The sequence below is a fragment of the Barbus barbus genome (assembly GCF_936440315.1).
Source record: "Barbus barbus genome assembly, chromosome: 42".
Lineage (NCBI taxonomy): Eukaryota > Metazoa > Chordata > Actinopteri > Cypriniformes > Cyprinidae > Barbus > Barbus barbus.
The window spans coordinates 12,176,857-12,191,191 of NC_136720.1; the positions used below are offsets into that span (position 1 = coordinate 12,176,857).

At 39.1% G+C, this 14,335-nt stretch overlaps 1 protein-coding gene across 1 annotated transcript in view; it reads right to left on the reverse strand.

Annotated features, from left to right (window-relative positions):
• LOC306861254 (neuron navigator 3-like) overlaps window positions 1–14,335 on the reverse strand; it is a 155,303-nt gene that overhangs the window by 65,026 nt on the left and 75,942 nt on the right. Inside the window, exons 7-9 of the mRNA XM_079403433.1 lie at window positions 12,781–12,929; window positions 5,668–6,694; window positions 1,197–1,309 (exon numbers count right to left, since the gene is read on the reverse strand). Coding sequence (XP_079259559.1) covers window positions 1,197–1,309; window positions 5,668–6,694; window positions 12,781–12,929 — 1,289 coding nt within the window. The remainder of the gene's footprint in view (window positions 1–1,196; window positions 1,310–5,667; window positions 6,695–12,780; window positions 12,930–14,335) is intronic.

Below are 14,335 nucleotides of genomic sequence, written 5' to 3' on the forward strand. Positions count from 1 at the left end.
TTCTATGGGACAATTATTACTTTCTATGCATATCAATCTGAAAATTTGGATTGCTTATATCTAACATGCAACAGCTTAATGTGTATTAATTGTTAATAAAAACTCAGACAGACTAACAATCTTGAATCTACATGTACCATTTAGAATTTGTATTTATTTACTTCATTTGTTTCAGCAGCTCAGGGTACAATAACAATTTTATGCTTTCCTAACTCTCATCAGCTATAAACTGTCCCAAAACTCTCCAAAAGCAGGGCAACACATAAAACAAATGTCTGACCATGAGTCAGAATGCTATTGCTGCTTCTAGATCCACTTGCAAACAACAATGTCCCTCACCTTCAAAATGACCACAGTAGGACTGCATTCTCATTGACGTGCAAACACTGACCGCTTTGTGCTTATGTGTTCGTGTCTGCAGTTTATTCACTTTAATTTGACATTCCAGGCATTTTTGTGCAAGCTGGAGCACTAATTTATATCTAATTAAAGAAGAGTGGGATGGTTTGAGGAACGATTTTTCCAGTCGGGTTTGTTTTGAGCTTTTTTAGATTGTTAATTACAAACAAAATGCATTAAAGCAACAACAGGGAACCTCAGGGATACACACAAGATGACCAGATCCCAAACCGATTAAATCTCATCACGTAGAAAATTGATGAAATACACCAAAAGCATTTGCAGAGGGATATAACGACAGTGGCTGTGCTGATAAATATGCACACAGGAAATGAACAACTAGGAACGCATGTCATAGTGCACCCTCCAATTCCAGAAACTGCAGCGCAGGTAATTGCAGAATTTGGGCACAATTTGCATTTATTTCTTACAGTTGCTTGCCAACTGGTTGTTGAGAGATGTGTGCGAGCAGCGCCTGAGCCCCAGGCACCTATCTTCAGCTATCAGCTGTCACATCACAGTCCCACACACAGAGAAATACACACATGCACAAATAAACAACATATTCTGCAGCCTGGCCTCCCGAACAAGGCCGGCCTTTGTCCACCTGTCATATCTGACCTTTTCTTGCTGCGACAGCAACATGGAACTAGCGGCCTGCAGAGAGAATCTGTGCATGTGCTTCAGGTTCTCTCTGTGTGTGTGTGTGTGTGTATGTGACAGGCTTGTGCCGCTCTTGTATGTCTGACTGTGTGTAGGTATGCATGTGCATATGTGGCAGTACTCGTCTACTGTACCTGAGATCTCCTCCAGGCACTGTTTGGCGGTCTTGCTGTAGACCAGGTCTTTTGTGGGACTGAGACATGGTTCAGGGGGGACCACAGTAGTGCAGTCGTTCTCTGAATACGTCCTGAGTGAAACAAAAGGAAAAATTACATATGAATTATTAGCATTTCACATAGAGTAGATTTTTGCATAAATATGCATAAATACTATCATACAGTCAACAGGAATTTTGCATTAGATCAATCCAAGTGGCACTTATTTTAAAAGAAAGCTACATTAAAAAAAGCTTATCTATGTATAAGTATCTATGCACGTTTCATTTTAGTAACATTGATATACTATATTATATTTTCAATTAGATTTAATTTTTATATTTTTTGTTTCCATTTTTAATTTTAGTTATTTTAGTAATTTTTTGTCATTTTTATTAGTATGTTTGTTTGCCAGTGGTTTTAGTGTTAGGTTCAAGTTAACAATAATAACCCTGCCACTACTAATAACCCTAGGACCATATGGCCACGAGTAATTTAAATGATAAATTATTATTATTATTATATAAAATTGTTTATTACATATATTTATAATAATAATAATAATCTATTATTATTATTTACTATCATAAAAATTAAAATAGTATCATTTTAAAACGAATGCTTAGTATAGACTAGCTGTACTACTATAATCTAACCCTATGATTTTTAATAAATCTAATAAATCACAGATTAGTGACTTTATGTAGTTGTTTTCCTTATAGGGTTTTTTTTAGGTTTGACAACAGTTTTGTCATTGTGGGGACACTTGCCCCCTAAAAATATATAAAAATCTGGCAAACACATGCACACACAATGTTATTCAGAATTAGCTGAAATAGACTGGGAAAAACAACCATAACAACCACACCTACAACAAAGGCATCCCAGGACACCTGCACTCGCCCAGATAAACATTCCCTCTCACACACATACAATTCACCAGCCAAATATTTCATTGGCATGTCACACTGTTAGTTTCACCATGTGTTCCACACTCATGCCATTGAGATGCTGCATTACCTGTGACGACACACACACATACACATAATTCACACAAACTCTGCCTGCAAATGCAAATGAACAAATGATGCAGAAAGGAAGAGGTCTTAAACTGCCAGGTAACTTCAGGGCTTGGTGAGCTGAATTAACTCATTAAGTGACGAAATTGTATAAAACAAAACGGATTCAACAGAAGGCCAACTAAGGACACACACAGAGATTTTACTGGCAGCAGACACATTGTTTAATATTTTTAAAACAGTTTTCAAGCAACATCACTGAAGCTGTGAGTGTTGATGTGAGGAGAAGCAGTGGACGGGAGGTCAGCACTGTTCTCCATGCCAGTGGAGGCAAATACAAAAGCTCTCTTCCAAACCCATGTGAGCTGCCCACCTAGACAACATTTTTAGGCATCTTCACTCCCAACATAAAGGCTCAAGAAGTAGGATGCGAAATTAGACTGCCTTATATAGTACCTAAGGCAGCAGTATACTAGGGTAAGAAAAACCTAGAATTTACTGTGGACATTCAAAATATTTATGTTTTTAGGCCATGTGTCAACCAAAGCGGGTTTTTTTTTTTTTTTTTTTTTTTAAGAGGCTAGCCTATTTTTCAATAGGAATGGCATGTTTCTCACATTTTATCAGCGCCGAAAGTTGAAGAATATATAAGTTTTATTTTATTTTATTGAGAACCTATTAGAATGAGTTTTGAAATGTATGATTTACATTTTAAAATATATTCAAATAGAAAATGGTTATTTAAGTTGTAATAACAATATCACGATATTGCTATTTTACTATAATTATTTTTAAATAAATAAATGCCCCCGTGGTAAAAAAAAATAAATAATTAAAACTTCTTCCAAAAATGTAAAAAATTCTAACGAAACTGAAACTTTTGAATGGTAGCGAATATATAATTAAAGTAAAAAAAAATACTGTTTTGAGGCTGGTAATACAACTTCCTCAACTAACTTGCCCTTGCAAGCATGCCTAAAAGCTTGACTCTAAGAGCATGATAACCATGTTGGACCTGTTCAAAATGCAATGTATCGTCTCGCACACCGTCAAGTGCTGTCGCAGCCCTGCAGGTTTTACAGTGTCAAGCAAAGCTCTCGAGAGGAAGATCTGCAGTGGTGGAGGGGAGTGTGATAAGGGCTCCACTTTAAAATTCCATAAAGACTTTAGGTTATAATCCTTATGAGATGGCACTAAGAATGCCAAACACAGCTTTAAGAATACGGCATCATCTTCCTGTGAATAATGAACCTGTGGCAAGAGTGTGTTTTTATTAGAACTGTTAAACTCTTAAGGTTCATTGTGTGCAGGTATGACACACAGGGGTCACTGGGTTTGAAAGCTCTTTATTCAAGAAAGAATTAAACCTGTTACTGAACATACACAATCGCTCAAGGACAATACCCTTCCACTCTCGTTTCCAACACTCTCTCATCTTTCATGCCAGTTTTTGTCTATCACAGGCCCATTAACACTCTCTTTGTCTCTTTAATAAGCAGACTCAAACTGTTATGAATGTCCTGTCCATCAATCACATACTCTCTTTTCTGTTCCCACTTCCTCTTCCTCCACTCTAACCTATTCACCCTCATTAGTCATCATTTGTGATGTCATCCGTCTCTTGGTGAGGATTGAAGGAGGCCACGCCCCTTAAACGAGGCGGTCTGGCAAAGGCTCAGCGGTTCCCACTTGGGCTAATAATACTGTCGAGATGAGACATTTACCCACTGCTTTTTCTTACAAAGTAGTGCTCGATTGGATAGGTGGCGCAAAGGACAGATGATCAGTGGGTGTGTGTTTGTGCATCTAGAAGCTGGTTTGATAAACTATAGATAGATCGCTGGTTCAACATATATTTGCCTGTAATTAACAATGCTTTATGATGCTCTGTCAGCCTCTGTGTGTAAGTTGGGTCTCACTCCGTCTGGTCAAAAAAGGACTCTTGTCTAGATAGTCTATACTGAAAAGAGATCAATTCTGTTAACATCACCCCCCGCAGTCATATTTAACAAGACATCCTCCAAATTTCTCGTTCTGCCTTCAAACTGACAGCAGAGCGAAGAAATGATTGATTCGAAAATGACTGAAACCCAGGCTGCCTGCACAGAAACACCACTGTGCAACATATTGGAGCATGTGCACTTCCCACCAGGCCACCTCTAAAACATTCAGATTTTGGTAAATCTTTCATGATATTATATTAAAAGAAATTATATTTTTTGTATTGTTTATAGTGCATCTTCATGATTAATGATAACGAATTGGTTACACCCATTACATTTGGCAAACAAGATTTTTTAAAGTATCTGTCTTGTTAGTGGTGTGAAGAATAAGTAAAAGTTGAGGTAATTATTCAGGACCTCCTGGGGATGAGGGTTTCATCTTTGCCTGTCTATTGAGGGTAATTACAGAGACATGGTCCTGCTGTCTCATGGATAATGATTTCACATCCCAGAATAGAACCCAGGAACCCAGATCTGTCTGTTTGTCTGAGTCTTGCCCTTTTATGTCTCTAATCATCATTGGATATATGGACCTCAGTAGACCTGCCAGGACTAGAAGTCAGCTGGGTCTATGATGAGGACATAGTAAGTCTGAAAAATGACCAGTTCTGTCCAAATGAACTGTTCTGTCCAACAACGTTAGTTCTAAAATAATTTTATCCAAAGGGACGAAGTACACTGATCACAAGGAAAGCCCATCTGCCATTAATTATCTTGCTAGGGCAGAATGATAAATGTAAGTGACAGCCCTCGTAAAAATAAAAAATATACTAAAATATATTTGAAATACATGTATTACATGCCAAGTATGCTACAAATACATTTACACATTTATGTACTAATAAAAATACCCTGTAAAATGTACTTTTAGCATACCATATTGGTATACTTAAAGTCAGCTAAATTGGAACAACTAATTTTGTACTTATTGCACTTTAATTTTGCGTAACTATTGCTGAAGTCCAGCTAAAGATGTTCTGAAGTATATTTGATTGCGCTAAAGTGGAACTACTATACGCAAATATACTTTAGGTACACTTTAAATATCTTGCATTTAAAGACTGGTATTATTCAAAGATCACACAGTCCTCATAGTGACATTAAAAACACATTTTAGGCTTAATATTAAGAAATATGCATTGTGCACAAGTAGTACTCCAAATAAAGTTAAATATAACTTTTATATCAGTAAGTCTCGAGCGATACGTCAATAAATATGCAAATAGATTTTAACTGTATTTTAAATATATTCCTTTTTACTGGGGCAAAGTGGGATCTTATGTACTTTTCTGTGATTGAACATGAGGGACCTAGATCTGTAATCATCAAGCTACTACCCACAACTTCAGCAACCATCAGTCACAATAAGCAAAGCAAGAGATCTGAAAATGCAACAATCATGTGCATTTGTGTTTAAGAATCACTCACCGATACATGAAGGGGGCGACAGTTGCCGTGTTGGGATGGTTGTGTTGTTGCTGCTGGGGAAGTTGTACTGCCCCATTACCTCCCAGAGCTCCTCCACCACCCAGCCCAGATGTGGCGGATCCAGAAAGCGCTGAGGTACTTGTTGATGACACCATGCTGGTCTTCCGATTCTCCAATCCTCCCAAAGATCTCTGCATATATACAGACTGACCACCTTTACTAAGTTTGGTTTTTTCACCACCTGTAGCAGGAACACTAGTTGTAGGTACACTGGGTTGGCTAGCTGCAGGCTTGGTGGTTGCTGTTGGAGCCTTCAGACCAGGCTTGGGGATGCTGCTGGAGGCGGGGATTGCATTTTCTTTCTTCCCAGAGGCTGTGGATGTTTTGCTTCCTTTGGGGATGAGGCTGGCAATCTTGGAGCCTTTCTTAGAGGGCTCCACTATCACTGGCTCCTCTTTGGGTGGCGTGCTTGCTTTGCTCTTGGTCTTGTTCTTGTCCTCTTTGTCTTTGGGTTGTGGCAAGGACTTATTGTTGAGGTTCTTGCAGTTGTTGGTCTTGTTTGGGGGTGCAAAGGAGGATGCGGGGGTCTTCCCCTGCTGTTTTGAGATTCCACAAGTTGGTGTGGGACTGCAGGTCCCCTCATCTCCAAACTCCGACAAATCGTCCTCCTCCTGGAGAGCCATTTCGGCCACTGAGGGCGAGGTTCTGGATGCGGATCGAGGGTTGATGAGCCGGAATTTCTCCAACATGGAGCGCTGGTTGCCGGGGGCTGATTTGGAGGAGTCTGTGATTGGGGGACGGAGGCGATCGGAAGATGAGGGAGGGGTTGGGGAAGCGGTTGGGCTGGGCGGCTTGGTGGCCAGCATAGACGAGGTGGCACTGTGCTTCATGTTCATGGACTTGCTGCGCCAGGTCTTTCCAGCAGTGGGAGAGGGGATGGCAGAGGCCAGCTGCTGCCCGCTGGTGCTGGAAGGCACCGAGCCACTGCCGTTCATGCTGCCTGGCAGAGGAATGCCCTTCACCGACTCTGTACCAGAGAAACAGACCACACAGCGGACACATCTGTTAGACTGATATAACTACACCCTAGAAGCAATACAAAGTTTGTCTTGGGCGAGGAGGAAAACATATGACTACAACAATAATCAAATATTAGCATAAGTGGAAAGAGATTGTGGGAAGGCAAAGCGTCCCACAAACACATGAGGAACAGATAGTGCTCCGTCCAAATCTTTACTCTGCAATCCCACCGCATACTGAAATCCCAAGCAATGCTGCAACGTACTCAGCCAGAAAATTGGATCCTAAATTGATTTTGTGGGATTTCGAATACTTTGTTGTTGCCAGATACCCTCTTGTTCTTTGTAAATGCAGTGATGTTTTGAATCACAGAATCAACATGGCTCATTGAATAACATACATATCTAAACATACTTAATCCAATATAAATAGATAATGTCCATGTGGAGGAAATATAGGTTTACATATATCAAGAAATGTAACATCCTTTAAAATACAACTTGTCTGGGCCTTGACTATCATTCCAATGACGATGATGATGATATAATAATAACAACTTCCTATTGCTAAGCTCAGGGCCCAGACTTAAATTGATTTACAATTTTAGTGCATATAAATTGGATTTACTGACATCATTTTTAGTAGATGTCAGTGTACATTACTGACAAAAATGTGTGATATTCTTTTGAGTAAATGCAATGTATACAAATACAGTAACCATACAGTACCATGGTATATACCAAAATATCTACTAATTCCACCAATGTACCATGGCATTGTTTTCAATACTTTTTTGTAAGGGGAATGCTAATGCTCAGAATGTTTTACAGTTTGAGAGTGAATCTCATGCAACTAGAATAATCGTTTATTTTAACAAAATAAAATAATAAAAAATAAATAAACAAATTTGCAATACAATATTATATTAAAAAATAAAACAACGTCAGAAGGAAAGAAGATGAAATATAATCTTACGTTTTCCGCTATTTATTTTGATTTTGTGGTGAAACATTATCTTGCCACTTTTTTTGTGAGATTCACTCTTAAGTGTTTATATCCAATATGAATAGACTTATAATGACTTTATAGACTTAAATATGAATATTTTATGTACTCATTTATATATAGGCCATTAACATGTACATAAAATACCATTTTAATGAGTTCATTAATTCATAATGAGTTCATAATGTGTATTTAAAAAGATCAGTTATACGCCATTGCTTCTGCTGCCGTACAACATAACAAAATGCAAGTAAATCTACTTAATCTTACAGTAACTCAGGCTGTCCCTAACTTTGATTTGCACCCAGATGTATCAAAGAGTCAGCGGAGATGGGACTTCATTTGGTTCCATTTAACATCTTGTAGAGTGAACAGTGATTGGACTGCGAATGAGCGCTGTGTGGATCGGGCTTCAGTGCATGTGTCAGCTAAATTAACCCTGTCTTTGGAGATAACAGCAGCTTAAATAACAGCCTCTCTCACACTCATACACACACCAGACCAAACGTGGTTACCATAGCTACCCTTTTCTTCACACCAATGTATATGTTGAAAGTGAAATGCCACTTTGTTCTGGGAAGTCTGATAGGATGCCACACACATTTAAAAACAAACACATTAACAGGTGTGATGACAGAAAACATGGCATTGAAGATTTTCCATCTTAATTTACTATTGTCTAATCCAGAATGGATTGCATTAGCCATTTTCTTTGCCTCTGGCTCTCTTTGTTATCTCTTCTGCCCAGTTCTGATATATCTCTCCCATCTTACTGTATGAAGCTATGTCAATAGTTCAATAAATGTACTAAAAAATTCTGATTTCTTTTAAAGTAAACCAGGAATTGGACACAGTGCTTTTGAAAGCTGAGCTAATGCTAGTAAACATGCTGATTCACTCCTGCAGCCAGTCTGAATGGTGAAATTAGCTTTGTTATACAAGACTACTTAACATGCAAGTGTTCGTGCCCACTACCTTGGCATAGGGCTTATAAACAGTGTGAGATTTGCGTCCACAGAGAGGCTTTGTGCTGAAATACGTAGGTGATGGTAACACAGGGTGCTGACAGATTTGAGGTTAAGGATTAAATCAGTTAAAGGTCAAACTCAGGATTATGAAATTTGCATGTAGTCTTCCATAAAAATGAAAGACTACATGCTAACTCTGTTCCAAAACCTAGTGAGCTGCCTAGCGGGCTACAAAGGCAGCATCCTAACTGTCATGAAACCCAATAAGTGACCAATTTTGAACGTTTTATGTAGGCAGAATGAGGCACAAATAATACTCAACTCACAATTTAGCTATTAGCATGTTGCTAAACTAACAAAGTTGATACAATAACCAACATCAAAGAACCGTGAACATTTGAATGTGTCTTTAAAAAATATTTTAGGTCAAAGGAATTTGGCTAACAAAAAATTTTGAAATCCCTGATCTATTTAAACAAGGACTGCCTGAAATCTATGTAACTGTTGTTAGAATGTATGCTTTAACAGCACATTTCAAATCAGGACTAAAATTCTACGACAACTGTATCATAAAATTGTGCTTTTTAATCTCAAATTACTCACAATTTATTTCTTTTTTTCAGGATGATCCAGCTAATGCATGTTTTGTGGTGTAAAAACAAACATGTGATTTGCTATTTTAACTGTATGGTGGAACTTCTATTCCTGCATTCAACATTTTGAATGCTAGAATGCCTCTTTAACAGGTTTAACTGTCTCTTTTAACTGTAAAGTGCAACAAAAATCTGGATTTCTCTCATTCATATATATATATATATATATATATATATATATGAAAAATGGTTGGGTTCAAACAAAAGGTGTTATCTTCTAAGTTGTGTATCAGATCCAGATGAAAATGTAAATAAAAGCTGAAATGTTAATCTCTCATCTCATATTCATCTTTTGATGTCAAACCCAAATGTTTTCAGTCTACAGCAAAAATAAAGTAATTGGCCTTACTGTTCCAATACTTTTGGAGGGCACTGTATACAGTGGGGCAAATCAGTATTTGATACACTGCGATTTTTCAAGTTTTCCCACTTACAAAGAATGGAGAGATCTGTAATTCTCATCGTAGGTACACCTCAACTGTGAGAGACAGAATATTTAAAAAAAAAAATCACATTGTATGATTTTTAAATAATTAACTTCCATTTTATTGCATGAAATAAGTATTTGATCACCTACCAACCAGCAAGAATTCTGGCTCTCACAGACCTGTTAGTTTGTCTTTAAGAAGCCCTCCTATCCTCCACTCATTACCTGTATTAATTGCACCTGTTTGAACTTGTTACCTGTATAAAAGACACCTTTTCACACACTCAGTCAATCAGACTCCAACCTCTCCACTATGGGCAAGACCAAAGAGCTGTCTAAGGACACTAGGGACAAAATTGTGGACCTGCACAAGGCTGGGATGGGCTACAGGACAATAGGCAAACGGCTTGGTGAGAAGGCAACAACTGTTGGTGCAATTATTAGAAAATGGAAGAAATTCAAGATCACTGTCAAACTCCCTCGAACTGGGGCTCCATGCAAGATCTCGCCTCGTGGAGTATCAATGATCCTGAGAAAGGTGAGGGATCAGCCTAGAACTACATGGGAGGACCTGGTCAATGACCTGAAGAGAGCTGGGACCATAGTCTCAACGGTTCCATTAGTAACATGGATTAAAATCCTGCAGCGCGCACAAAGTCCCCCTGCTCAAGCCAGCACGTCCAGGCCTGTCTGAAGTTTGCCAAAGACCATCTGGATGATCCAGAGGAGGCATGGGAGAAGGTCATGTGGTCAGATGAGACCAAAATAGAACTTTTTGGTATAAACTCCTCTCGCCGTGTTTGGAGGAAGAAGAAAGATGAGTACAATCACAAGAACACCATCCCAAACGTGAAGCATAGGGGTGGAAACATCATGCTTTGGGGGTGCTTTTCTGCAAAGGGGACCGGACGACTGCACCGTATTAATGGGAGGATTGATGGGGCCATGTATCGCGAGATTTTGGGCATCAACCTCCTTCCCTCAGTAAGAGCATTGAAGATGGGTCGTGACTGGATCTTCCAGCATGACAATGACCCCAAACACACAGCAAGGGCAACTAAGGAGTGGCTCCGTAAGAAGCATTTCAAGGTCCTGGAGTGGCCTAGCCAGTCTCCAGACCTGAACCCAATAGAAAATCTATGGAGGGAGCTGAAACTCTGTGTTGCCCAGCGACAGCCCCAAAACCTGAAAGATCTGGAGAAGACCTGTATGGAGGAGTGGGCCAAAATCCCTTCTACAGTGTGTGCAAACCTGGTCAAGAACTACAGGAAACGTCTGACCTCTGTAATTGTAAACAAAGGTTTCTGTACCAAATATTAAGTTCTATTTTTCTATTGTATCAAATACTTATTTCATGCAATAAAATGGAAATGAATTATTCAAAAATCATACAATGTGATTTTCTGGATTGTTTTAATATTCTGTCCCTCACAGTTGAGGTGTACCTACGATGAAAATTACAGATCTCTCAATTCTTTGTAAGTGATGGGAAAACTTGAAAAATCGGCAGTGTATCAAATACTTATTTGCCCCACTGTATATATCAGACTGTTTCTAAATGCATTTCAAAATAGCCTCCTCTATGAAGGACACATGTGATGCTGCCTTAAAGTGCAGTCACATTTATTTTCAAAATTCAGTCATTTTGGTAGAAAACAACACAATTTCTATTTTGAATGAGGGTGATGGATTTCCTCATGCAGGTTTGGCAATGGGTTTAAGTTGGTCACACAGATTCACCATGTTGACCAACAAAAAGGTGATTGGTTTGAAAGCTGCTGTGTGAGCAGTGCTTCATACATCGCTACACTACGAACAACAGATCTGTTTTGCCTGCAAAATTTCACTAATATGACCGCACCTTTAGAATTGGGCCAAAACACTGTATCTCACAAGGCAGCATAATTTTTCTGCCTACTGCATGGAACAGCTTTTGTGTCAACTGTACGCCTACGATGCCTTAAAATGCTAGGTAGGCAGCTCACTAGGTTTTGGAACAGAGCTCTGTTCTCTCCCTACCAGCCCCTCCCATAGTTCCTTCAGTGCGGCAGACTTTTTGGACAGAGGAAAAAGGAAGATGAGGGAAAAAAGGCAGATGGGAATTTGCTTTTCTCATCTGTGGAAGTATTAGCGCAGTAGCCCAGTAAATCAAGGTTTTGAGTAATGTCAGGCCTGATGGAAAAGGGCAGGAATGGGTTTCGAGAGAGCCGTCGCCTATTAGGACTCTCTGATTCATCAAAGCCCCGTCTGCCATGTGAGACCCTCTGTCTGGCTTTGTGTATAACGTCTCGCCCTGTCTCGTAACCAGTGTCTGGGAACACCAGCATCTGTGCTAACAAAGAACGAGGACCAGTAAAGTCCGGTATAAATCTAACTGGGCAGTACAGCCAATACAAACAGTCTGTGAGGGAAATCGGTTGCGTTTTGTTCACGAATTCTTGCTGTGAGGGGTGAACCAGGGGCGAAATACGGGTCACACGACTTTGAACTCCCAAGCCGGCTTCAATCGACACACTCCATCAGGTCTAGCACAGATTTATGAAGTAACCAACTAGCCTGTGGAGATTTACACACTGGTGGCTAAATAGCCATGTGGTTTTATGAAGTCAGCTTTGAATGATGGTTCGGCTTTGACAGGAAGATGAAATCTGAAGTGAACTCAGAATAGGCTGGTTATGTGGAAGAAGCAGAAATATAACATGAACGTCATCTCCATATATATAGGAGGAGGACAGTGAATGCCGAGGGCAGATCACCTTTTCAGATGTGAATAACACACCAGACAGGAACCACAGTGCAATATTATACTTTAATTTCCCAGGAAAATGTGTTTTTCCACAGATTTACTGTATTTCATTATGAAAATGTAATAATAAAAGCATAAGGGAACCACCTCAGAGCATCTCTCCCTGTGCTACAGCGCTATTGTTCCTGTGATAGTGGCACCATCTAGTGGATAATTGGATATAGTTTTTGCGGTTTCATTTGAGTATCATGCAGAAATCTTGATTTTAATATTAAGATTCTGTATATTGCTCACCTCTGTCGTTGCCGCTAGCATACTGAAGTGGTTTGCTCTTGTCAATACTGTTGAAGCTCTGACTCCGTCTGTTCAGGTTTGAGGATCCGTGGGCTTTACTACTGCTACTGCCGCTGCCTGCAGCGGGGACTCTGGAGGGACCTGGTAACCTGTAACACACAACACACACACACTTATTAGTTTGGGTTTAAACCACTGGACATTATTAAATATGAACTGTACGAGCTTACATTATTTCTCTGATAGACACACATACAGACTAAGGTTATACATATATATATATATGTAGTCATAGAGGGTAGTCATAGGTTCAGCTGTATAAATTAGAGATCTGGCAATGGCTTTTGACAGAAAACACACTCACTTTTTTGACAATGAAACATACAAGCCAATATATTCAACAAAATGATTTGACTAATATACAGTGTCTTCTAAAACAGCTCATTTTTCAATATGTCAACACATTAAACTTCTCTTAATTGCTCGAAAATCTGCCATAAAACTAGCCTGGAGAGAGAGAGAGAGTGTGTGTGTGTGTGTGTGTGTGTGTGTTTGCATTGTCTTGTGCTGTATTCATATTATTGATGATTTACTCGTGCACAAAGCTTGTTAATGACTCAAGAGTGCCAGTTTTTAATTGGGAAACACGACCCTGTGACACATCAGCCTAAAAATGGCTCATAAACATTTCGTGGAGGAACAAAACAGCAGGAATTTAACATTATTTGACAATGACACTGTTTCTTATAGCTGATTCAATTTCGCACCAAACAGAGATGTTTCACTTTACTCCAATCTGATTACGGCAATAGACAATTGATTTTAACAACCCAAATTGATGACCTAATAAAGACTTTATAGTTTTATTTTAAAAACCATCTGAAATTCCCATCATCATTTGAAATTCTCATCACTGATCAAATGTTTTGAAAACTCTCATTACACAGATTCAGAGCAAATAGAGTTCCTAGAAATGATGGATTGGAGAACGATGATTCAGGCAGTTCAGGTGCATGTCTCATCAAGCCTCTAATGACACTGCTTCATCACTCGCTCATTTGCCATCAGCCACTTCTGCTTTTCCCCATTAGCCTGTTGTGCAGGTCACCATCGCCAGCTATGATAATATGCAAGCGTATCTGATGCTATTTCTCAGACAGGTTATTTGGGTGAAAATTGGGACAGACTTCAGTGTCTGAATTAAAGAAAGGTTCTGAATGGAAGAGTTTTAGACGTTTTAGTTTCAGAATTTGTGTCTGTAGAGAGCACTGCAGATTCCCACTGGGCTATGTGTGTTTGTTTATTAAATATTCAGCCTAATTTCATCATGTTTTTATCTATCAGTAAGACCGTTACTCTCAGCTGCACGTAACACATTTTATCATGTAAAAATCTGCACAATTCTGCAGATTTTCCCCCTGAATTTAAAGAGAAACACATCAAAAGTGAGCAGATTCAGTTTGGCCTGGTTCAAAGACGCAGGCAACATCTGACATCAGCATTTATAAGACATTTGGCTTTCTAATTTGGTCTTGAAATGTTCCTTAGACTACGA